The sequence below is a fragment of the Prionailurus bengalensis genome, chromosome C1, assembly GCF_016509475.1.
Source record: "Prionailurus bengalensis isolate Pbe53 chromosome C1, Fcat_Pben_1.1_paternal_pri, whole genome shotgun sequence".
NCBI classification, from domain to species: domain Eukaryota; kingdom Metazoa; phylum Chordata; class Mammalia; order Carnivora; family Felidae; genus Prionailurus; species Prionailurus bengalensis.
This window is the reverse complement of record NC_057345.1, coordinates 8,579,270-8,604,537: the sequence shown is the minus strand read 5'-3', so window position 1 is coordinate 8,604,537 and position 25,268 is coordinate 8,579,270. Positions and strand designations below refer to the sequence as shown.

At 58.0% G+C, this 25,268-nt stretch overlaps 1 protein-coding gene across 1 annotated transcript; it reads right to left on the bottom strand.

Moving 5' to 3' along the window:
* Positions 1–89: 89 nt before the first annotated feature.
* Positions 90–24,835, bottom strand: CC1H1orf167 (chromosome C1 C1orf167 homolog). Its single transcript, XM_043578470.1, is given in 23 exon segments — positions 90–438; positions 661–739; positions 889–1,201; positions 1,291–1,609; positions 1,667–1,782; positions 1,894–1,981; positions 4,583–4,841; positions 5,545–5,766; positions 7,165–7,466; positions 7,983–8,035; positions 8,440–8,648; positions 9,375–9,529; positions 9,633–9,819; positions 11,427–11,595; positions 12,155–12,330; positions 15,449–15,626; positions 16,057–16,151; positions 17,481–17,617; positions 18,257–18,446; positions 18,650–18,693; positions 18,891–20,140; positions 21,093–21,243; positions 24,673–24,835. Coding segments are annotated over 22 exon segments (4,941 nt in total). The 5' UTR covers positions 21,163–21,243; positions 24,673–24,835; the 3' UTR covers positions 90–108.
* Between the last annotated feature and the right edge of the window lie 433 nt (positions 24,836–25,268).

Sequence of the window (25,268 nt, the reverse complement as noted above, 5' to 3'; positions counted from 1 at the left end):
CGTGGGTTACCTACCCTCTTCCTTCCCAGGGTGGCTGGTTGAGGCAGAGGGGCAGCCTAACTTAGGAGAGACTGAGCAAGAGAAGCAGCTAGGACCAAGGAGGGTGTTTTATTGTCCTTCAGAGCTCTGTCCCCAGGCTGTGGGATGAGTGCCTGGTGGCTCGAGCCTGCACTCCCCGGATGGGTGGGACGTGGTTCCTTCCTTAGGAAGGCTGGGCACAGTTCTGTTTTTCTTTCCACGGGAACAAGTCACAGCTGCAGCTGGGCCCCTTGCCCCGCCCACGTCCACCCCAGCAGCTTCCAGCCTGCTCCCAGGGTCCCGATGCCCGCCTTGCTCAGGGGGTACCGGGCTGCTGGTGGCTCCTCTCTTCCGGCCCCTGGCTGCCAGCTGTTGGCACCACTTCTCAAAGGCCTGGAGCCAGAGAGGAGAAAGGAAAGGCTATTTGGCCCCCTCCTGGGTCAGTGCTGTCTGTGCCAGGCGAATGCCTGTGCTCAGCTCCTTCTGTCCCCAGAGGGAATAGGAGATCCCTCCCTCGCCCCAGCTACTCAGCCGGCTCTGCCCCAGGCCAAATGCAGAGGCTCAGAACAGCTCTGATCTGTGATCCGGGGAGCTGTGTTCTGAGTGGGGCAGATGAGGGAGTGGGCACCCGGGGACCCATACCCAGCGTGGGCTAGCGTTGAGTGGCAGCTGTGCTGTGACTGAGCCTTGTTCCCACGCTGAGTGGCAGGGTAGGACTGGGCTGAGCACATGGCCAGCAGCCAAATCAGAATCCAAGCTGTGTTTTCTCAAAGGAACTGACTCCTCCACGGGAAACGAAGGGGCCCCCAGCTCAGAAGTGTCCAGGTGTGGCCCTAGTTTGGGAAGTCCTGCCGGGGGGGAGGGGGGTACCCCCCAGTACCTGGGAAAGGACCCGGCCGCCTTCCTGTTGCTGCAGTCGCCGAGCCGCCCGCAGCCGCAGGACTCGCCGCCGCCACACGCGCCAGGCCCGCTTCAGGTGCCACTGCCTGAGCTGTGGGGACAGGTGGTGAGGCCCCAAGCTGGCCCGCCGCCCCTCTGCCACGTCTTCCCCCTACACCCCTGCAGCACAGGACAGAGGGGCCGTGATGGGGCGGGGACGGGGGTATCCCCTGAGGTGTGTTAACGCAGATCCCGTCGCCTGACCCCACGGATGCAGACCAAGATGCTTCGGGAGACTTCATTTCTAGGGGTTAGGGTTGAGGTGAGATGAGCTGAGAGATCAGCACAAGGCTGGGAAGGGGGTGGGGGGGGGGTGGCGCTGAGCCTGCTCACCAGCGTCCGTGCCAGCTGCTCCTCTCCCTGAGCGTCCACCCAGTGCTGCCATGTTGCCGCCAGGCACCTGGCCTGCTGGGAGCCCTGGAGCCGGCGAAGCAAGGCCTCAAGGTGCCAGCGCTGCAGGTATCTCCTCCTGGTGGGGTGAGGCCCTGCTGAGCACCCCGACAGCCCAGACCATCACGAGCCCTTCGTGACCAGGTAGAAGGCCAGCGCCACGGATCCCCCGGGATCCTCCAGGAACGAGCGCCGGCCGGGAAGAGCCCAGCTCCGGCCGTGGCTCAGGCAAGCCCCGGGGCGCTGCCGCACGCACGCGCAGCTGATCTTACCCTAGCTGCCTCTCAGCGGCCACGCCTTGGCCTTTGAGGACACTGGCCTCAGAGCTGCAGTCCCCTCCTGGTTTTCCGGGCGGCGGGCCCTGGGCCTGGCCGGTGCGTCCGGGCCACTGCAGCTGGACCTGGAAGGCACGGCAGAGGGGAGGCTCTCTGTCACCTGGAAAGAAGAGGTTAATAAAGAATAAGTACACAGAACGGATTTGCCACCTTGCCGGAAGCTGATTTCCAGGCCTGCGAGATGATGGACCCCAGGGGCAGGTCTCCTTACTCTGAGCCCAGGACATCTCTCTCTGCTCCTTCGGTCCACCGCGGCCGTGGTGCCGCGTTGGGCTGGGTCGCGTCCTGCAGCGGTGGGTCTGAGGGAACAGCCAGAGAGCAAAACCTGAACCCGAGGGGTTTGCACCCCCTGGCACTCAGGCGACCTGGCAGGATCCTTTCCTGTCCTGCCCCAGAAGCAGGGCCTCCCGCTCTTGAGCGGCCCTGGGGCTCCCAGGGGGAGACGGAGAAGGTGTAGCATGGCCATCGGTACACATTACAGCCTCTTCCCCGTTCTCCCCAGCGAGGCTGGAAATTCAAGCGGAGGGCAGGCCAGTAACAGCTGCCACCTGGTGACAGCGTACCGGTGCCAGCACAGCCTGTGAGCAGGTTGCCCCCCTCCCCGCCCCCACTTAGCCTTTACAGATGAGATTACTTGTCTGAGGCCCCCTGTCTCGGGAGCAGTGTGACTCCAGAGCCTGAGCCCCAGCTTCTACTCGACTACAGGCCAGGGGCTGTCCGAAGGCCTCTGCACCATGAGGTGTCAAAAGACCTTCTCGTGTCGATGGGGGAGGGCTGCCTGGCTGCGTGCGTTCATGTGCTAGAAAGGAGAGGCCTGGAACCAAGCACCCTAGTTCTCATTTACTTTTGGTTTCCATATGCCTGTTTCTCCACCAGCAAATGGGATCCCCGCCTGCCTTTGCCGATAAGAATGGAACGATAACGAGTTAATTTATTTATTTTAAATGTTTATTTGGAGAGAGTACGTGCATGTTCGCACGAATTAGGGAGGGGCAGAGAGCCAGGGGGAGAGAGAATCCTAAGCAGGCTCCATGCACAGGGCAGAGTCCAACACGGGGCTCATCTCATGACACTGGGATCATGACCTGAGCCGAAATCAAGAGTCAGGCGCTTAACCGACTGAGCCACCCAGGCACCCCAGGATGTTAATATATTTAAAAAAATTTTTTTTAAATGTTTATTTATTTTGGAAGAGAGTGCGGGCGAGCAGGAGAGGGGCAGAGAGAGAAGGGGAGAGAGAATCCCAAGCAGGCCCCAAACTGTCAGCGCAAAGCCCGACGTGGGAGCCGATCCCGCAAACCTTGAGATCATGATCTGAGCCAAAACCAAGAGTCGGATGCTCAACTGACTGAGCCACCCTGGCGCCCCCAGAATGTTAATATTCTTAAGCACACTCTGAAAATAAAATTGTCTTGTGACACAGATCTAGAAATAAAATACTCTGAAACCCCAGAATCTGCTGTTACCATAGCCCTATACGTGTGAATACACGGATTCTGCAAATAACCAAGCTAGCCCCTTATTCCATTTAAAAAAACAATTTAATCTTTTTTCTTAGACTCTTTGTAGAATTTATTTTATGCTTCCTAGCATTCTGAAACAGGATTCTTGATGATTCCAATTCCTTTTTAGGAACACTAAGTGTCTCGCCGGTAACTCTGGGGCTGTGTGTCCTCCAGTGACACGTCCCAAGGCTGCTATGCTGTGTTATTCCTTGTCCCCGGCTCTCACTGTGGCTTTGAATCAGCCCTGTTTGCCATCAAGCTCTTGTTGCCATTTGCTAGTGTCAGAACTGCTTTTTTTCTTTTAAAGATATTTAAAATTGAAAACATTATTTTTTAAATGTTTTATGTTTTATTTTTGAGAGGGAGAGACAGCACACATGTGCGACCTGGGGAGGGGCTGAGAGAGAGGTGGGGAGAGAGAGGGAAAGCAAGAATCTCAAGCAGGCTCTGTGCTGTCAGCACAGAGACAGACGAGGGGCTCAAACTCATGAACTGTGAGATCATGACCTGAGCCGAAATTAAGAGTTGGATGCTTGGCGTGCCTGGGTGGCTCAGTCGGTTAAGCGTCCGACTTCAGCTCAGGTCGCGACCTCGCGGTCTGTGAGTTCGAGCCCCGCGTCGGGCTCTGGGCTGATGGCTCAGCCTGGAGCCTGCTTCCGATTCTGTGTCTCCCTTTCTCTCTGCTCCTGCCCCGTTCATGCTCTGTCTCTCTCTGTCTCAAAAATAAATAAAACGTTAAAAAAAAAAAAAAAAAAAAGAGTTGGATGCTTAACCGACTGAGCTACCCAGGTGCCCCCCAATTTTTTCTTTATTTTTAAGTAATCTCTATACCCAATGCGGGGCTCAAACCCACAACCCTGAGATCAAGAGTCACATGCTCTACCGACTGAGCCAGCCAGGTACCCACAGAACCAACTGCTTCTGGTCTGGAGAGTGACTGACTGGTGGTTTATCTTTGGGTGGAGAGGGTTATGAAAGAAACTGTTTTTTTCCATTTATATTTCCTGATTTCCCCGTAGTGACCATGCGTAATTTTTCCAATAAAGAATAAAAAGGACTTGCTAGTTGCTCCTGTTCCCCTGTACCCATCTAGATCTAGGTTGCACCGTGACATGTGTGAGTTTAGGTGCCCGTCTCCCTGGTAGATGGTGCCCAGAGCATTTGTCTTTGGGGCAGATCTGCACTGGGCTGGCACTGGCTGATGGGCCCAAAGATGGCAGTCTTCCAGAGCCAGGAGACTGTCCCACAACCAGGTAGGGGTGTTGTCCCCAAGGTCGGTGGGCCCCCGGATAAGCATCCAGCCACGCTTGCCACCTTGGGCTGAAACAAGCTGATTGTGAGGCCACTGGCCCTCAGGTCATTTTGGGACCTCCCACCCCACCTAGGCTACCTCACCTGCTTCCACGGGGCTGGAGTGTCCATCAGTGCTAGGAGGCGCCCTCTGCTGGCCACCCTGGGCCGCTGCCTGCGGTCAACCGGGCAGGCCTCCTGGGCCTCTGCCTCCTGTGGTTCCAGTTGCCCACTGAGCAGCACTGCCCGCCACTGGGCCCAGCAGGTCCACAGGAGGCGTCTGGACGCAGCCTGCCGGAACTGGGTGATGGCGGCTCCCTGGACACGGCCCCTGGCTGCTGCCTGGGCCCAGGCCTCTAGGACCCTGGGAGAGAGGCAGGAGCCCATGTTTGTGGTGGGCTGTAGGGAGCCCTCCCCTGCCCCAGGCCAAGCCCCTGCCAGTGCTCCTCCCCTCATCCCTCTTCTGGGGAGATCCGGTTCAAACAAGCACCGAAAGCTGCAGAACATCACACGCCGGGGACAGGCGCCCCGCTGATGGGACAGAGAGTGGGTAGTCCTGCGGCCACACTGCTCCTCCCCTTCCTTCACAAGAAAGAGCACTGTCTGTTGAGCACCTGCTGTGTTTCTGACCCCTGAACTGAGCATTTGCGTGCGGTATGTCTATAAGGCAGGCCTGTTCTCTTCCTTTGACCTTTCAAGTTAGAGACTTGCCCAAAGAGGGGTCACACTGCTGGGAAGCGCAGGCCTGGAATTGGACCCCAGCACTAGCCCCAGCGGCTGGGATCACCTCTCCCTCTGACCCCCGCCTCCGAAGCCCCGTCACCAGCCACCAAATACCTTCTACCTGTGCCCCAAACAAGCTCAAGACCTCAAAAACAAACCCAGCTGGAAGCACAGTGTGGGGCTGCCCGCGGGCCGTGGGCACCCACCTGGCGCTCAGCTTCTGGGCAGCATGGGCTCTGCTGACTCAGCGTGGGTGGGACCCATGCACCCACCGCGTCCAGCACAGAGCTGCTCTCTCTTCCGCCAGCCGGTGGGCCTTGCAGCGCCGGCCCAGAGCCACTCACCTCCTCAGCTGCTGGTCCGTCGGGCCCCCCCGTGCACGGCTTCTCCAGTGGGTCACGGGGACCCGGGCCACGTGCTGCTCCTGTGCCCAGGCTTTGGCTGCTCCGGCTTCCCGCCACATGGAAAATGTGGTCCCCAGGGCCCTTCTCAGGCCATCCCGAAAGGCTCTGGTGGCTGGGAACACCCCTGTGTCTCTCACAACTCCACACGGGGCCTGGAAATGGCTGCAAAACAGGAGTAGAGGAGGGGCCCGGCGGGCTTTCAGAGTCAGAAGTCACAATTCAAAATCACACCCGCAAATCCCCTCCACGATGTCAGAGGTAATACGTGGTTTTGCACATACAACCCTGCACCTTAAAAAAGCGCACGGACCCTGGGGCACCTGGGTGGCTCAGTCGGTTAGGCGTCCGACTTCGGCTCAGGTCATGATCTCACAGTCCATGAGTTCGAGCCCCGCGTCGGGGCTCTGTGCTGACAGCTCGGAGCCTGGAGCCTGCTTTGGATTCTGTGTCTCCCTCTCTCTGACCTCCCCCACCCCCGCTCCCTTCATGGTCTGTCCCTCTCGGTCTCATAAATAAATAAACACTAAAAAAATTAAAAATGCACGGACCCACGTGTAACAGGTCAAAGTGCTGGCTTTTGAGAGCTGCTGCAGGAGCCAACTGACTCAGGGCAGCAGGGGCTCTCCGGGAGGTTGCGGGAACCCAGCGGATGTGGGGTCCAGTCCTAGTCAGTCCCAGTGCGATCGGGGGAGCAGCCAGGCCTGGTCTCCCTTCACAAGCCCACTCCGGGGCAGGAGGTCAGTGAGGGGAGCACAGCACCCACTCCAGGAGGGGCCAGAAAAACGGTGTCCACTGCTCAGAGGTGAAAGCCCAGGAGTCAGCCGCTCGGCGGTCTGTGGCCGGCGGCCCGTGTGCGGACACCGTGAACGTCGGGGTATTCGTGGCTGAACAGCGGGAAGAGGCGTCATCGGCCCGCTCTGCTTTTTTTTTTTTTTTTTTTAATTTTTTTTAAACGTTTTATTTATTTTTGAGATAGGGAGAGACAGAGCACGAACAGGGGAGGGTCAGAGAGAGGGACACACAGAATCTGAAACAGGCTCCAGGCTCTGAGCTGTCAGCACAGAGCCCGACGCGGGGCTCGAACTCACGGACCGCGAGATCATGACCTGAGCCGAAGTCGGCCGCTTAACCGACTGAGCCACCCAGGCGCCCCCTGCTCTGCTTTTAAATACGCACGAATGATGTATAGGCGTTTTACTAGAACATGTCTGTTCAAGATTTCACTCCTTTGGCAATGGTATAGAGGAGAGCTTGCCTGTGTTTGAACAACACGTGGTATTGGAGCACACGATATGGTGGGTGTTTGAGGAGCTGAATTCCCCCATCTTTACCGTGTCCTCTGAAACCAAAGGACTGACCCGGTCGGGAGTTGGAGACCTGGGGCTCATCAGGGCATCGGGTGGAGTTAAAGCCTTGCCACCACCACCCCTCCCCCACCACTCAAACAAAGCAGGTGATAGAAGGTTGGTGGTCGTGGCTCTTTGGCTCCTTCCGGGCTCTCTCCCTGCTTCTTCCAGAGAGGGTGTGACCCTCATCCCCCGACCAGCAAGGCCCACCCACCTCTGCAGTAGGGGCTGCTCTGGCGGGGCCGCTGTGCGCCTCCGATGAGCTGCTGCCCGTCGCCAGTCCCGGAACACGGACCTCCTCAGGCCCTGGAGTTGGACCTGCATCCACTGCTGGTACTTTTCGTGCAGGAGCTGCCGCCCTGTGGCCAGAGAGAGGCTGAAATGCCACTGCGTGTTCATCCCAGCCTCGCCCCTCTGGCCCCGGGTGACTGTGGGGCCCTCCTCAGCCAAATGCAGACAGAGGAGGCCCCCTAACCATTGGGGGTTATGGGGCGCCTGGGTGGCTCCGTCGGTTAAGCATCCAACTGTGGCTCAGATCATGATCTCGCGGTTCATGGGTTCGAGCCCCACGTCGGGCTCTGTGCTGACAGCTGGGAGCCTGGAGCCTGCTTCCGATTCTGTGTCTCCCTCGCTCTCTGCCCCTCCCCCGCTCATGCTGTGTCTCTCTCTGTCTCTCAAAAATGAATAAAGGTTAAACAATAGATAGATAGATAGATAGATAGATAGATAAATGCTTCGGTTACACGTGTCCAGTGATGACCAGATCAACCCGACTCGCTGTTTTTCGTTTCTTGGCAATGTTTAGGAATCAGGAGAATTCATGTTAAAATCCAGACTTCCAGCTTTTCTTTGAAAGCTAGGTCTGACAACACTGGGACAGCATAACGGGGCAGCAAGTGGGCTGGAGCAGCAGCTGTCCTCAGTGAACAGGACAGGGGTTCTCCAGAACCACCGGGTCCCCACCTGCCAACCCATCGATACGATGCATCTGTGTAGTGGGGAGCCTCGAAAGGGGCCCCCAACGGTCCCCACCTCCCATGTTGGGCTCTGAGGGCACCATGACTCAGTGCTCAGACCCATGACTCCTGAAGGCCAGGTGAGGATAATGAGGATGAGGACGGAGGCGAGGACGATGGAACATCCGCGAGGAGCTGGGTTCTGAGCCAAACACTGTGCAGGGATGGTCTCCTAGTGTCCCCACAACTGCCCCCTGAGGAGGGTGCTGCTACGACTCCCATTTTCCAGCTAAGTAAGCTGAGATTCGGAGAGGCTAAGTGGCTTGTGTAAGGTCCACACAGCTGGGGAATGGAAGGGCAGTGTTCACAGTGTCCACGCCCCCAGGTTCTGCTCTGCTCCTCCCCATCCCGGGTGAGCTCTGTGGACGTCCCATCACCGGACTCTGTGCGGGAGGACACAAAATCCCGGGTCGCCCTGATGAGCCCTGGCCCTTCTCTCAGCCTCGGGGGCCCGGACCCAGGCCCTGACTCACTCTGCCAGCAGCCGTGCCAGCGGCGCAGGGCGCCCCGGACCAGTGTGCGACCCCGGGCCCGAACGCACCGCTCCGCCTGCAGCCTCTGCGCCAGCCGCCGCCGCCACAAGCCCAGTGCGGCCCTGCAGCTCCGATCCCAGGCCCAGCCAACAGCCAGCTCTCTCTGGGCCCCTTGGGCTGTTGCCCAGTGGCTCCAGCCGAGAAGGATGCTAGGAAGCGGAGAGCCCACCCTGAGGATGGGCACGGCCACCCCAGGCTCTCCCAGCCCTCCCCTCCGTCGGGAGCTTCAGGTGACTCTTCTCCCTGTTTCCATCCTGGGGGAGGGCGGGCTGCTGGGGGCCGGACCGCTCAAACGCTACTCTGAGTGTCACGGTGACAGGCGGTAGGGATAAAATGGGATCCCGGACCCCAGCGCCAAGTCCTGGGGCTCAGCCACTGGTGACAAACATTGCTATGTGCCAGGTACTGTGCTAGGGGATTACAGGCCCCTACCTTGTCGATTCCCATTGGAGTACTATTATTATCCCTGAACAGATGGAGAGACGGAGACTCAGAGGGGTTAAGCAACTTGCCCAAGATCACACAGCCAGCCAGCAAGGGGCAGAGCTGGGATTAGAACCCAGGCAGACCGACCCTTAATTAAGCATCGTGCTACGAATGAATAAATGAATGAGCCACAGCTACGAAGTCTCTGGGAGAAACGATTACCCCGTAGAGTGCTTCAGGCCCCCTTCCCTGTCAGCAGGGCGGGCCAAGAGGGCAGGAGACGTCCAGAGGATCTGAGTCTGGGGGAGTGAGATGGGAGCCCTCTAGGATGCAGACCCCAAAGGGATGCAGCGGTGAAGGACAAGGACTGATCGGAAGGGGGCTGGGAGACAGGATGTCTATGGAGCGGTGGGCAGCATGGCTCATCCATCAAGGGGAGGGGTCCCTACCGCCTCCGAAGAGCACACCGGTGCCACCTCGCTGCCCTCCGGGACTGCTGTGCCCGCACCTGCCAGAGCAGAAGGCACCGCCTCTTCTGCTGCCGCCCAGCTGCCCACACAAAGCTCAGCCGGAGCGTCTCCAGGAGGGTGGGGGCCCTGGAAACCTGGGGAAGGAGGGATGGAGTCCTGGATCCCCGGGCCCCTGCTCCGTCCCCACCCTCTCCTCGCACCTGCCACCCTAGCCCATCCCCACCCCCGGCCCCTCACCTTCTCTAGTGAGCTTCGGGGTGTGCTGCAGCCCAGCAAGTCCTCCCCCACCGGGATGCTGTCCAGGAGCTCTGGGGCCAAGGTGGTCCTGGCACTGTCTGATGGGGTGCCTGGACCCCAGGCCCTCAGGCACCAGCCCTTCAGGATACGCCGAATCATCTGTTGCCGCATGCCCCGGAGGAAGGAGCTACAGGAAGGGGCAGGTGAGTCCCAGGGCCCCAAGCCGGTGCTACCCCCCAGCTGGGTCCCTGCAAAGGCGCTGAGCTGGAAGGGAGCCACCGCGTGCCAAACGAAGGCTAGAGCACCACCTCTCAAGCCAGCTGCACGTGGGACTCTTGGGGAGTCCTGGGAAGTACTGAGGCCCATTGGGATCCCAGCCCCAGAGTCTCTGACTTAACCTAGGCGCGGCCTGGGCTTCCTAATTTTCCCAAAGCTCCCAGAGTGACCCTCGCGAGCCTCTCGGGCTGAGACCACTGCTACACCTGCATCACCTAGCTGATCCCTGCCACACTCCTGATGGGTACGGAGCTGCGCCCCAGGCCCCAGGCCCCCAGATTCAAGAGGCCACAGGTATAACCACTTCTGCCTCTGCTCAGTTAGGAAGACAGGGCAACTGAGGCCTGGTGAAAGGTCATTTCCCCAAACTCCAAATAGCAGAAGATGTGGGTTCCACAGACTCATTTTATTTTCTTTCTTTTCTACAATTATTGTAATGTTTATTTATTTTTGAGAGAGGGTGTGTGTGCACATGCGCAAGCAGGGAAGAGGCAGAGAGAGTTGGAGACAGAACCCCAAGCAAGCTCTTCGCTGTCGGCACAGAGCCCGACGTGGGCCTTGAACTCAGAGAGATCTGAGCCGAAATCAAGAGTCGGACGCTTAACCAGCTGAGCCACCCAGGCACCCCCAAATACTCCTTCTAGGTCACAGGGTAGCCCCAGCTATGTTGTAGATAGATATGGACTGCTCCCTGATGCCCAAAGGGTAGAGGATGGACTGGAGGAGGGAAAGCTGCCTTCTGGGAGATCACGGTGAACTGACTTTCCCGAGAGTTCTAGGGGTACATTACAAGAGACTGAGGGTCCCAGTGGACCAAGCGGGTGGGGGATAATGGATGCTAGGCATGTGGCCTTCAGTGACAGAATTCTTATCCCTACAACTGTTGGTTTACATTCCACCTGTCGTATCATCGATGCAGCTGGTCCCTCCCGACCCCCTCCACCCCCCTCACCCACCGCGACCATCCCAGGGACCCTGAATCCCAGCCGCGACTGTCTTGTGGAAAAGCAAGGGGGCCTTCTTGCTCCTACTTCACAACGTGATTTAGAGCAAGCTGTTCGACCCGCGGAGCCTCAGTTTCTCTACCTGTATAATGAGGCAGATGGGGGCACTTACTCCCTTACAGGATTTTTCCCATGCCTCTGACGTGTCAGACACTTGCCAGGCACTGGGGGACAGAGGTGAGACACACATGGTTCCTGCCACCCGGGGGGCTCCCACCAGGCCGGGAGACGAGCAAGAAACTGACCTCCCTCATCGCAGGGTTCCAGCCCCTCAGGGAGAAGTCTGTGTTTGTGTCCCCTGCTACCCCGTGGCTCCTGCAGCTCTCTGCTCCAGGTCCCTGGGCCACCTCCCCCCAGCCCCCCACCTGCTGGGAACCACAGTGTGCCACAGGGAAGAGCGGGGTCTGGCCTGTTCCCTATGGGGCACTCCTGCCAGTGCTGGGCACTGCTCACGTGCCCACCCTGTACGCATCCCCCAGGCCCAGCCCCGGGCCACAGGCTCGCGGACACCTACTCAGCCTTCCGACGCTGGGAGAGCCGCGTCCTCCAGAGCAGCAGCGCCCGGCGGAGGGCCAGTCTCCGGCAGGCTTCCCGCAGGGAGCTGCCACCTTGCACCTGGGCCATCGTCCCCAGGCCTTGGGCTGTGGCCACGCCAGGGGCTGAGCTGCAGAAGGCCACGTTCCCTGAGAAGCAGTCGAGGGATGAATCAGTCCCGTCCCCAGTGACCTCCTTCCACCCAAATCTGTTAGTGGAACCCACGGCAGTCACAGAGGCTGTCACAGAGGCTGCTGCCTCACCTCCCCGCGCCCCTCCTGAGGACCCTTCCCCTCCCAGGCACTGCCTCCTCCCACTGCCTCCAAATCCTCCTCTCAGAGGCCCCATCTTTCCCTTTCAGATTTTGGGGTAGGGGACAAGGTCTGTGTGTCCCCCAGACCAGGAGCTTCCTGAGAGCAGGGACCACATCCCTCTCTGGTAGAAGACAGAACAAAGTCCCTTGTCCAGAGAAGCTCATGACTGGGGGTGAGAATGGGGCCCAGCCAAAGCCTGCCCACTCCGGGGACCCCACCTGGACCCTCCTGCGCCCGTCAGACTGCACCCCCCGCCCCCGCTGCCTGCGTCACCATCCCCCATCCCAAGAAGCCATCGGTTCAACTGGGGCCCATCACGGATGGAGCTTAGGTGACGCTGTTTGCTGGGGTGGGAGGGAAAGGGAGCCCCTCCGCCCGCCACTCGCTTGCTCACCTGCCTTCTGCCGGCAGAGGGACAGCTGGGTCACCTTCGCTCCATCTGAGGCCTGGAGCTGCTTCATTCGCACCCACTGCTGCAGACATATCCTCAGGGTCCTGGCCCGGCGGTGAGCCAGGCGGTCCCGGTACCGGGCCCCTCTTTGCACAAACTGCTGCCAGGCCCCAAAGCACCTGGGGAGCCGAGAGAAGGTGCTGGTACTAAGAGCGATGATTGCAGCAACAGCCGCCTGCCCCACACCGCATCACCTCTCAGAGCCTCAGGCTTCCCGTATGTAAAATGGGGCAGCTGTAAGGACTTACTGCGCCACCTGGCCAGGCCGCCACACCCGGGCCTCTGGGTGCCCGGATGGCCTCGGCAGCCTCCTGCCCGGCCCCCTGCAACGGCTCTCCAGACAGCCGCTGCTCAGTTGCCAGAGTGATCTTTTTCAAATCTCAAACGCGGTCAATCTCGCTCCCCTGCTGAAATCGTCCGGTGACTGCCCCCTCGCTCTTAGGACAAAATGTCAGCTACTCTGCACGGCCCACAAGGCCGCGCAAGGTCTGGCCCCGGCACGGCCCCCACCCTGGACCGCGGGGCTCCAACTTGACTGGTGTCCTTTGCGCTTCTCATGCTCCTCCGTCACAGGCCTTTGCCTGTGCTGTTCCCTCGCCTGGCGCTCTCCTGCTGGCTCTCCCTCAACTAACCGGCCAAGCACCCAGCCTCACGTCTCCGCTGAACCCCAGTATAGCTCAGCAACCTTCACCCAAAGGTCTCATGGAAAACTGCACTTGGCGGTGTGTGTGTGTGGGGGGGGATGCCTGGGTGGCTCAGTCGGTTAGGCATCCAACTCTTTTTTTTTTTTTAACGTTTATTTTTGAGAGACAGAGCACGAATGAGGAAGAAGCAGAGAGAGAGAAGGAGACACAGACTCCAAAGCAGGCTCCAGGCTCGGAGCTGTCAGCACAGAGCCGGATGCGGGGCTCGAACTCACCAACCGGGAGATCGTGCCCTGAGCCAAAGTCGGCCGCTTAACTAGCTGAGCGCCCCAGCATCTGACTCTTGATTTTGGCTCAGGTCACGACCTGGCAGGTCGTGGGTTCAAGCCCCACTTTGGGCTCTGCACTAACTGTGGAACCTGCTTGGGAGTCTTGCTCTCTCTCTCTCTGCTCCTTGAGCTCTCTCTCAACAAACAAACAAACAAACAAACTTAAAAATATATATTTGAAAAATGAAAACCGCACCGGGGGGACATGCAGTCAGCAGGATGCAGACATCGACGGGTTAACTCTATTGGACCAGCGGCCTGGTTTCCTCAACAGATAAACTGCAGAGAAAAAAACTAGAGGGGACCCCATAATGAGGGGCACTTGGGTGGCTCAGTCAGTTAAGCATCTGGCTCTGGATTTCGGTTGAGGTCATGACTGCAGGGTCGTGGGAGAGAGCACGGAGTCAAGCTCCATGATAAGTGTGCAGCCTGCTAAAGATTCCAGCCAACTTTAACATGTTGCCTTTCTTTCTTTCTTTTTTGAAGGCAATAGATCATATTTTAAGTGAATCTAATGAACATTGCAAAGTCTAACACCTATTTTATGTTATTTTTAACGTTTATTTATTTAGTTTGAGAGAGAAAAAAGCACGAGTTGGGGATGGGCAGAGAGAGAGCGAGAGAGAGCGAGAGAATCTGAAACAGGCTGTCCCTGTCAGCTTGGAATCCAACCCAGGGCTCGAACCCACAAACGGTGAGATCATGACCTGAGCCGAAGTTGGAAGCTTAACCAACTGAGCCACCCGGGGCCCCCTGCCCCCAACATCTATTTTAACTTCTTCAAGTACTCCAAAGAGAAAATATTAAATTTAATGTTTCAACAACTAGTATTTTCTATAAGTAGTCTGTGGGCTGTCAGAAAAAAAGTCCCCATTAATCAAGCACTATTTGGGTACAATAGAAAGAAAAGAAACTGATTCTTTAAAAACACAGTACAGGGGCGCCTGGGTGGCGCAGTCGGTTAAGCGGCCGACTTCAGCCAGGTCACGATCTCGCGGTCCGGGAGTTCGAGCCCCACGTCAGGCTCTGGGCTGATGGCTCAGAGCCTGGAGCCTGTTTCCGATTCTGTGTCTCCCTCTCTCTCTGCCCCTCCCCCGTTCATGCTCTGTCTCTCTCTGTCCCAAAAATAAAAAAAATAAAACGTTGAAAAAAAAAATTTAAAAACACAGTACAAAGTTTTGGCGTTTGAATGAATGTCGGCCTCTTCTGGGTTGTCATTTAGGAAGCTGGACACATATTCTGGTGAGTGACCACCCCTCAAAATATTTTGTATTTCTTATTTTGGGATCGTTTTCAAAGACTGTAACATGTGGACTTTATTTAGATCCCAGTTCAAACAAACTGTAAGAGAATGCATACCTATAAAAAACAATTGAACATTTGAATGCTGACCAGATATTCTCTGGTGTTAAGGAATGACTGTCCATTTTTCGGGGTGATCGTGGCATTGTGGTTATGTCATTGAAAAGAGTCCCCATCTTTTAGAGATGCTACAGAAGTACTTACGGCTGAGACGCCATGATGTGGGGGACCTGCTTTAAAATAACGTAGGGGGAAACAGTTGGGGTACAGATAAAATGAGTTTTTAGGAGGTGATTTTCTTGAAGCTGGGTGATGGGGACCCTGGGGTTTAGTATCTATTCTAATTTTTAAATTTTATTTAAAAATTTATTTTTTATTTTTATTTTTTTATTTTTGAGACAGAGAGAGACAGAGCATGAGCAGGGGAGGGGCAGAGAGAGAGGGAGACACAGGATCCGAAGCAGGCTCCAGGCTCTGAGCCGTCAGCACAGAATCCGACGCGGGGGCTCGAACTCACAAGTCACGAGATCATGGCCTTGAGCCAAAGTCAGACACTCAACCAACTGAGCCACCCAGACACCCTCTCTCCCTACTTTTGTATAAGATGTAAATGCCCCATAATAAAAGGTTAACCAGAGAAAACCCCTCTTACAGATCTGTGTTCCTTCCTTTCACAACACTGAACTCAGTGGGACTGGAGCACACCCTCTGTGACTGCCATGGTTCCACCAGGGTGGCGGGGGGCAGGACCACCACTGAGCTTTGCTTTGGACCAAATCCCAGAGTTCCGGGGAGGTGCCCTCGGCTCTCAGCAAACCGCAGCTGTTTTCATTTCTTATTTTTATCACTGTTTCTGGATACCAGGAGTCAAGAACGGACTCAAAGGGTACCTCCCAGCTGCGTCCCAGCCTCTGCCTCCAGGAGAGGGGTGCCCACTCCACATTTCTTCCCCTTCTCCCTACCTGCCGAGCCAGGCTCTCTGCTGCTGGGTGTCCGGAGAGGCCATCTTGGGTGCGTCTGCAGCATGAGAGCGCCAGGCCTGGGGGGGTCTCCCCCTCCTCGGAGTCCTCAGCGTGGCCCGGGAGGCCTCTCCCTGGACCCTCCTCTCCTGCCTGGCCCATTCCTTCCATAAGAGGAAGCCTGGAAAGCGAGGAGAGAGAGCAAGAAGAGAGAGTGAGTGAGTGGGGAGGCTCAGGGACAGGAGGCGGCCATGTTGCTCCCCATCTCTGGACCTCAGTTTCCCTGTGAGTGAGGGGATGTCTGAGGGACTTTCTGGTTCTACCATGCAAGCCTGGGCTGGACCCGAACTAGCATCGGTGGCGCCAATGCAGGACGTGCGCCTGTCATACTGCGTGTCCTCCAGCTGGCCACTTAACTTCTCTGTGCCTCAGTTCCCCATCCGTAAACTAGGCACAGTGCCTCGCCCGGGTCCCCCAAGGCTCACATGAGATCCTGTCCAAAAAGCCGTCTGAGTAGATGCTCAGCAAACCTTCGCTCAGGACCCCCTGCCCTGCCCAGTGTGGGGGCTCAGCTCCCTCTCCCCTGCTTCCCCCGCAGGCCCATGGCTCACCAGCCAGTTGCTGCAAGGCCTGAAGCATCTGTACTTCTCCATCGCCTCCATCTGGTCTCTGCCAGGCTCCTGCCTCCTCCCTCTGACTCCCTGGACTGAGAGTAAAGTTGCCCAGAGGGAAACCGATGCCCAGGCATCAGAGGGAGAGCGCACAGTCCCAACCCGGCCACCCTGAGGATGCGCTGAGCTGGCCCTCCCCCACCCCATTCTCATTTCACCCCGATTATCTAAGCAGTCTGCAGGGAGGTTCTGTTTCTGCTCCCTTCTCTTCAGTGCTATTTGGGCTCTTGCAACAAACGTGTGTTAAAATAAATGTTATCAGCGGGGCGCCTGGGTGGCTTAGTTGGGGGGTTCGAGCCCCGCGTCGGGCTCTGCGCTGACGGCTCGGAGCCTGGAGCCTGCTTCGGATCCTGTGTCTCCCTCTCTCTCTCTCTCTCTGCCCCTCCCCTGTGTACACACGGTCTCTCTCTTTTTCGCTCTCTCTTAAAAATAAACATTAAATAAATAAAATAAAACAAATGTTATTGGAATAATGATGTCAAGCACATCTAGTTAATTTGCAAACGAGAAAAAAAAAACAAAAACCAGTACACCCCTATGGTGGAAGATTGAGGGAAGAGAGAAGAAGAGAGTCAACTTGAATTCCACCGCTCCAGAGATACGCACGACCTGCTTATCTTAGCATGTTTTGGGGGGGGGGTGTGTGTGTGTGAAATATTTACTTATGTTCATTTTTAACCGCAGTAAAATACACCAAACATAAAACTTAACCACCTTAACCATCTCTGAGTGAGCAGTTCCATCGTGCTAACTCATTGAGCAACAGATTTTTCCTTCTGTACTGTTTCACGCGCAGAAAACATATCTTACACACTATTTTCATTCTCCGCCCCCCCCCCCCATTTAACGTCGTCATAACCATTTTTCCTTGTCAGCAAAAACTCCATGCAAATACCCGTGAAACTACTTCCAGGAAGGGGGTTACATGGGGAGAGGGATGAAACTTTCAACCATTTGGAATGTTCTTCAAAGCAAGCACGCATGACTGTTATATTTAGAAGTAACACCAATAAAAGACACTAGATACGAAAAATTTACCAAAAAAGAACGGGGAGAAAATTTTAAAGTCTTGACAAACGTCACACGGAACGGTCGCCAAATGCTCATCACGTTGTTAAACCGTTATTTTCTCAATCGCTGTCGGGCATTTAGGCTGTTTTGAGGTTTTTACTAGTATAAATAATGTTGCAGTGGACATACTTGAGCAGAGATCTTTGTCCACATCTGCTGGTGTCATCCTCATTCTCTTGTGGGGGAGTCGAGAAGGGGACACTGAGGCAGGAAGCGGGGGGGGGGGGGAGGGAAGGCCACCAGCACCGCCCAGGCCACACTGACCAACTGACCCCTGGGGTGTCCCAGACTACCTGCTTCTCCAGGCAGGGTCTGCCCCTGGCTCCCTTCCTGAGGGGCTCTGGCCTTGGCCCGTCCCAGACGGTGGGGGTCCCGGCCCAGCCTGGACGCGGGGCTGCCCTTGCTTCTGCTGCAGAGTCTGGTTTCTCCACTGGGGCAAGAGAGAAGGGACAGAAGGATGTGGGCCATAGCCTCAAATGTGCCCCAATGGTGGACAGGAGTGGGACATTTCTGTGAGACTCCAAAGTCTCCGGTCTTAACCTATAGACTACCTTGGGAATTAATGAACGCATGGAGAAATGCAGCGCTTTCCTTGGGGGGCAAAACCTGGAGCTGGGCCCTCCCAGAGCACTCCTTTCCCAAGGAGGGAAGACCACAGACGTGCCCTCCCAGTCCTGGCTGGCTAACGGTTAGAAAAACATAGCAGCTACTCATCTGGCAGAGTGCTTGCTATGTGCTAAGTAGGGTCCTAAGTCCTTTGTATTTATTAATTTAACCTCACCACAATCCCGAGAGGTATGTACTACTATTGTTATCCCATTTCGGGGCTAAAGACACGAAGGCACAGAGAGGTTAAGTAACCTGCCCAAAGCCACGCAGCAAAAAAATTTGTGGAAAAAAGAAAGTAGCGGAGGCTGGATTTGAACTCGGGCAGAGCTGGGTCACGTGTCTGGGCGGGCCACCATCCGCTGTACTGCTGATCACTTGGGAGGTATAAAACAGGTGGCCTCCTCCCCAGACATACCAGCCTTTCGTCACCTCCCCACGGCCCAACCTGGAGGCCCCGGACCTTTCGGAAGCTCTGGGCCAGCAGGGCCTGAGTGTGTCGCTTCCATGCCACCTCCAGCTGGGCCTCCCGGAGCCGCAGTGCCCACCGAAGCGCCCGCAGGCCCCTGCGCAACAGCCGCCGGCGGCCCAGGGCCACCGCCGCAGCCACGGCCCGCCGCTTCCGCACCCGATGCCACCAGGCTCTGAAACATCTGAAACACCCCCCCAGCAGGGACAGGGTGAAGGAAGTCCCCTCCCCCCTTAAGTCCTGTGTGCATCTGCCCCCCCCCCCCCCCAGCCCAGGGCCTGCCCTCCACCAGGTGCTCGTCTCCACTGGCCCAGGCAACTTGGAGAGCAGCTGTCCCAGGAGTGCGGCTGGCACCCCCCTCCGCACCCCCACAGCCCATGGCCTCACCGGGCCGTCCCGGACTCCAGGCTCCCAACGTTTCGGGCTTTGTTCTTGGAAAGCAAAAGAACAGGACGAGGTTCTCAGGCTGAAGAGCAAGCAGGGTGGGACACCAAGCCTGCCTGTCCCCGGCCTCCCTTCCTGGGGGCGGGGAGCGTGACAGGGGAGCGGCGGCCAGCTGGCAGAGGGAATTCCTGGGAGCACTCCTGAGGTCCCCCGGCTCCCCCACCCAGCCTCCTCTGGCCCCTACCTGCAGGGCGCTCCTTGCTGGGGCTGCATCTGGTGGGCAGGAAGCTGTCCTCTCCTCCTCCTTGCCGACCAGCTCCTGCAGGGCCACCTCCCTTCCTTTCTGCCCTGGTGGGCCGCCCCGGGCAGCACTGGAGCAAGCTGCAGAGCAGGGTCTGGCTTCCCTGTTACCCACCCCTGGAGGGAGCCGGGGGTCCCTCTTCGGCCTGCTGCCATATGTAGGCCCCGGGCAGAAGTTCTCTCCTTGCCTCGAGGGGTTGGCCAGAAGGGCCCCCTGCTTAGGGTCGAGGAAATCCCCTGTCGGCATCCTCAGCGTGGCCTCCGGTGACGCAGGCTTACTGCTTGCCCGACCGTCTGAGAGGCCAGCCTGGGCCCCCTGTGTCCCTGGGAAATCCGCAGTTTCCCTGAGGCCTCGCACGGGTTTCTCCCTCCCCTCCCAGAATGCAAGAGCAGGCTGGCCGGGCTGGCGGTGGGCAGGGAGGGCCCGGCCACTGCTGGTCCAGGGGTCCCGGTGAGCAGGGCCTGGGGGTTCCTGGGAGGCCCGGCACCCGAGACGGGCTACCTCGTGCTCCAGGTGTCGCACAGAGGCCAGCAGCTGGTGGATGGCAGTCTGGGATGGGGCCCGAGCCTGGCTCTGGACCGGGACAGTCAGGTCCTCCAGGGTGAGGGGCTCCCCCATGAGCCTAGGGGGCCAGTTCCCCAGGACACACCAGGGTCCGGAGCCTGGAAGTGTGTGCCCACTGAGAGAGGCGAAGCCTGCAGCAGGCTGGACGTCTGGGCAGGGGGTGTCTGTGCCCAGCCACCGGGACTGTCTCAGGCCGGAGGGTGGGTTAGCCAGTGACGCTCGGGATAGAGGGCTTCCCTGGGGTATCGGGTGGGGCCAGAAGCTGCCCTGAAGCTCTGACCGGAGGCGGGGGCTGAGGTGACTCCTGCCTTCGGCCAAGCTGGTCCCCCTTATGCTCAGGTTACTCTGCTGGACGACAAGCTCTCGGGCTCTCCCCTGGGGCCTGCCGGCCGGGGTCTGCAGGTTGCTCTGCTGTTGCAAGCCTGAGTTCACCAGCCGGCCAGTTGCGTCCTTCAGGATGAGGCTCGGGCCGGCCAGGTTGGTCTGGACCCGGCAGGGCTCCTGGCGCCGCTCTGCCCCCGGGGAGCGTATGGTGGCAGGCCCTTCCCTCTCAGTCGAGCACTCGCGCACCCACCGGCCATGTCCGCTGCCCTGGCCGACACCTCTGCTCTTCGGAAATCTCCGTCGCTCTTAAGAGAGGACAGAGTTGTGAGCCGAGGGCGGACGCAGTGGTCAGTGCTCGGGTGGGTTGGGGGGAGCGGGTCAGAGACAGGATGCCAGGCAGGAGGGGGTCAGGACTGAGGGGTGGTCTGACTCGATGCCTGGCTGCAGGGAGCAGGGCTGGGGTGCGAAGGGGGGAGGAGGGCAGAGCGAAGCAGGGGGACAGTAAAGAGGCTGTTGAGGGCATCCTAGGTGAGAGAGGGCAGGGCTGGGATCAGGGATGGGGGAGAGAAGGACGCGGAAGCGGATCTGCCGTGGAGGCTCGGGGCTGGGGGGCTGGGGGCCGTGAAGGCAAGAGAAGAATCAAGGATGACTGATTCCTGGCTTGGGCAGGGGTGATGGGGAAGCAGCGCTGGGGGTCAGGGCCAAGACCCACACAGCAAACAGCTGCAGGTGAGCTGCTCTGGGTGACTCAGGGTGGGGCTTAGTCTCCCCAGCTCTGGGGGCCATTCGTCAGCCGGAGACCAGGAAACGCCTGGGGACCTAGCAGCTATACTGGGCCATAGGAGGTGTGCGTTTGAAGACAGGAACTAAAGCCCAGGGAGGTTTGGCAACTTGCCCCACAGTCACGCAGCTAGGACTTGGAGAAACTGGCACGTGCATCAGAATCTGAATTTGTCTGGGGGCAGCTTCCAGCCTTGGCTCTGTAGCCAAGCGCCTTAGCAGGGGGCGGCGGGGGCGGGGGGAGGGGGGAGCCAGGCCCACTCCTGGTCCTCTTCTTCCTGGCCTCACTTCCTGACATCCTGACTCTCCCTCTGTCCCAGGCTAGGAAGACTTTGTCCCAGCCCAGCTGGCCCTGTACGGTCAACCTCTGGAATTAGCGAGGCCCTGCGCTGGCCTGGCGGAAAAGAAGCTATGGGCCAACAGCGAGAGGGGACCCTATTCCTGCCACATCCAACCCAGACCCACCAAGCCTCTTGCCTGGCCTCAGGGGCGTCGCAGGCCTGGGGGGCACGTTCTCCTTGCGGCTGGCGTCGTGTCTCGGCTCCATGGACTCGAGGGCAAAGCCAAGGCGGAGGCGTCCTTGGTCCACACTAAGGCCAGGGGTCTGGCCTGTTTGATCGGATAGGTCCTGAAGGGCAAGGACAGGATGCCCAGCTCCCACCGGGCCACACCCCAGCCCTGGTCCACACCGTACCCTTCGTCAGCACCTCTGCTTGCCCTGGGGCCCAGCCCCAGCTGTCCTGGTCAGGCCCCCATATCTCCACCTTCCCCTGATGATTTTCGAATGTCCTCCAGCACCCCCTCCTTCTAACACTGACCCCAGACCTCTCTGTGGCCCCTGCTTCCCAGACAGCCCTCCTGGCGGGGGGTGGGGCTCTCTCAGACCACTTCCTTCCTTCTCCCCGCCGACCCCAGAACACTGCAGCCCAAAGCTGAATGGGACTGAGAACAGTCCAGGCCCCGTCCCCTCGTTCGTTGAAGGTTTCAGCTCTGGCTCACTGTGGCAGTCGCCAACACACGCCTCAGTCCTTGGCGATCTCACCGTCCACATGGCTGATGCCTCTCACTCCTGGCCTGCGGAGTCCTTGACCTCTTCCTTTCCTGCCATCTTGCCCTTTGTCCCACCTCAGCCATCCACTCCCCTGTTGCCCCCAGGCTCTAGCATCCTAAATAACTGTACCTGCTCCAGTTCTGGAGCCCACCCCCACCTTCTAGTGCCCCCTGCCGGTGGTCTTTCCCCCATCAGGCCCCATCCTCTGGCCCCACCACCTCTGACTGTCCCTTGCTGCTTGCTGTCTCTCCCTTCCCTCCACGTAAAAACACCCGTTCGCACACCTCGTCCCTGGACCGTGCCCCTCCTCCCTCTGCACAACACTGATGACTGGTTTTCACCCTACTGCTGCACCGACAGCCTCGCTCCAAATGACGGCCTTTGATCCCACGTGGGTGCAAAGGCTGCTGGAGAATGAGACTAGTTCCCTCCCCCCTCCCTCCTAGATGCCAATTCACACTTTCCCCTCTGTCCCCAAACCCCTGCCACCTCTTCTCCCCTCCCCTCTCCCCCCAGCAGACCTTACTTTCCGTTGCACTCACAAAATAGGGCAACAGAAGAGAAATGCCTCTGTGTTCCTTCCTGGGCAGCTTCCAGGACACAGCCTCCCCCCACCTGCCCTCCCCCCAACTCCCCGCTCCATCCCGTGCAGTCCTGTTCCCAGGCTGACCTTCCCCTGCACTCTGGGGGCCATCCCATCTCACCTCCCCAAGGAAAGCACCCAGAGCCACCACTGGCCTCTGAGGTGCCATTCTGGGCATCAAGACAGGCACCCATGACCCCCACAGCCCCACGGCAGACTCAGGCCCGAACCTGGACAGAGAGCTTGGGGGGTGGGACACAGGCTATGGTGGGTCAGGGCCATGTCCTTGCTTCCAGAAACCACTCCCCCATCAGTACTTCCCCCTTTTTTACAAGGTCATTCCCATGAGCACTTAAGCAGGCGGTTATTTCTTCCAACTTTATAAAACAGAAAGCAGGGGCGCCTGGGTGGCTCAGTCGGTTAAGCATCCAACTTCGGCTCAGATCATGATCTCATGGTCCATGAGTTCGAGCCCCGCATCAGGCTCTGTGCTGACAGCTCGGAGCCTGGAGCCTGCTTCAGATACTCTGTCCCCCTCTCTCTGTGCCCCTTCCCCACTCGCGCTCTGCCTCTCTCTCAAAATGAAATAAATGTTAAAAAACAAAATAAAAAAAAATTAAAAACAGAAAGCAAACCCCCCACCCCCACCCCCACCCTTCTTGAGCCTCAGGTCCCAGGTCATCTCTCCCAAGTCCCCCTATTTCTCTCCCATCTCCAACTGCTGGCCTCGCTGCAATCGGCACCCCACCCCCACCTGCCCGAGGCTGCTTTCCTCCAGGTGATCCCTGAGACATCACACCCCTGGCCGGCCCTGGGTTCTCTTAAGGCAGCAGCAACAGCAGGACAGTTGTCACTCACTCATCTTCCTGGGACCCCTTGCTTCCCTGACTCCAGGATGCTCCCCCCTGGGTATCGAACCAAACGCAAAGGGAGTCACTTATATCAAGAACAGAATGGAGACAGGTTAACGCAGGTGCATAAAGGACACTTAACCTAACCTTACAGGAAAGCACAGCTCTTCTCAGAAATCAGCAGAGGTCACCAACCAATCCCCCAACCACCAAGGCTGTTCATGCCTGTTCAAGTCTCTCTGGACGTCCTTGTCCCCCTGACTTAGCCACGCTGATCCAAATAAAAATGACCACTAGACACCCAACCAGCTCTAAAAGCCAGATCACTGCTGTATTTATCCCATAAAAACCCTTTACGAGCAATCGGAACGCCTTGCTTCCTGAGCCCTGAGTTTCCTGCCTTGCAGGTTGAGAGCCTTGCAATTACTCAGGCTTCCTGCTTTTACTCAATATGCTGAGTTTGGCCTTTGACTGGGTTTCCTTTCCTCCCTCCTGCCTGCCAGCTCCTTCCCAGTCACCTCTGCTGGTTCCTCCTTTGCTGAGCTCTTGCCTTCAAGGCCCCACAGCAGGGTGCCTGTTACGTAAGTAAAGTTGTCTTGGAACACAGCCACATCTAGTGGTTTAATGGCTTGTCTCTGGCTGCTTTCTTGATACAATGGCAGACTAGTTGCAACAGAGACCTATGGGCCTCAAAGCCTAAAGCATTTACTCTTAGGCCTTTACAAAAGTTTTCTGATCCCTGTCCTGCATCACCTGGCCCTCAGTTACCTTATCGACCCCACCCCTAGACCCCCTTGCTCTCTCTGCAACAAACACACCAGCCTCCTTGCTGTCCTTCAAAAATGCTGTGCATGTTGCCGCCCCAGGGCCTTTGCACTTGCTGTCCCCGCTGCCTAGAACTGTCTCTCCCTCTCTCCTTCAAGGCCTGCCTCAAACGCAGCAGTGAGCCCTTCCATGACTGTTCTCCCAGACTTTAGCACCCTCTCCACTCTGTCCTCTCTTTACCCTTCGTGGTTTTTCTCCATGACTTGCCACCACCTAACAGACTAAAGAAAGTATTGTTTGCTCCTATCCCTCCAGGGGTCTATGAGCCACTGTTATTTTTTTTTTTCCCCTGCAGTATTTGCAGCGCATGCAATAGTGCTGGGCACATAACAGGGGCTTCCACACCGTGAAAACGAGCGACTGACCGTGGTAAACATCATGCAGCTTTAGGAGACACCCTGTCATTTAACCCTAAGAACTAGAGATGAGGCAACTGGAACTTAAAGGGGTTCCGTGCCCGGCCCAAAGCCTATAGCTGGTCACTGGCTGCAGAGGGGCCACGGATGGAGGAGGGGCTAATTCCAGGCGCATGCTCATAACCAAGACCACCTGCCCCCCCCCCCCCCCCAAAGGAGATCTCAAACAGCTCAACTCACAATATCCCTACCTTTAGTGTCCCCGCCCCGTGGCTGGTTTCATCTGTTCATCTGCGTGCTCCTCACTCCCACCCTCTGCTCCCTGGCTACCCACCCCCATCCCTGTCCAGTTAGGGACATCAGAGCCTCCCTCCTCTTCCCCCCAAAGAACCGGTGGTCAGTGCTCCTAGCCTCTGGGACCCGTCCTCCGAGCGTCTGTCTTCCTCAGGTCCTCCGCCTGGTCCGGTTTGAACCTGGAGGGGACCTCCCGCGAGGGCTAACGACCCAGGCGGGTAAGGTGAGGGGACGTCAGAGGACTCGCGGAGCCCGGGGCGCACGCGGGCGGTTCCACGAGTCGCGAGCGTGGCCGCAGGTGCCCACGGCGTAGGCCACAGGGCACGAGTGGAGCGCGTGCTCCTCCGCCAGAGTCTCGGCTCCGCCCCTCATCCGGGGACTGAGCTCCAGCCTCGCGGCTTCGTGCAAGTGGCTGGCGTGCGGAAGACGGGCCAAGCTGGCCGTGGCCGTGTACCGCTGAACCCGCCCGGAGTGCACCCTCCGCACTCCTCCAGTGCCTCGTGACGCCCGGTCCCACTGCCCTCTAGGCATTTTCCACCTGCGACCTTTGCCCATGCTGTTCCCTGGGAGTCCTGCCTTGCCTTTCCACCCTCAGTCCAGATTTCATGCTTTCTCCTCCCCGAGATGGGAGGGCAAAGAGCCCTCGGCCTCCGGGCAGGTGACCGGTGACATACCTGGGTGCTGCAATTGGGT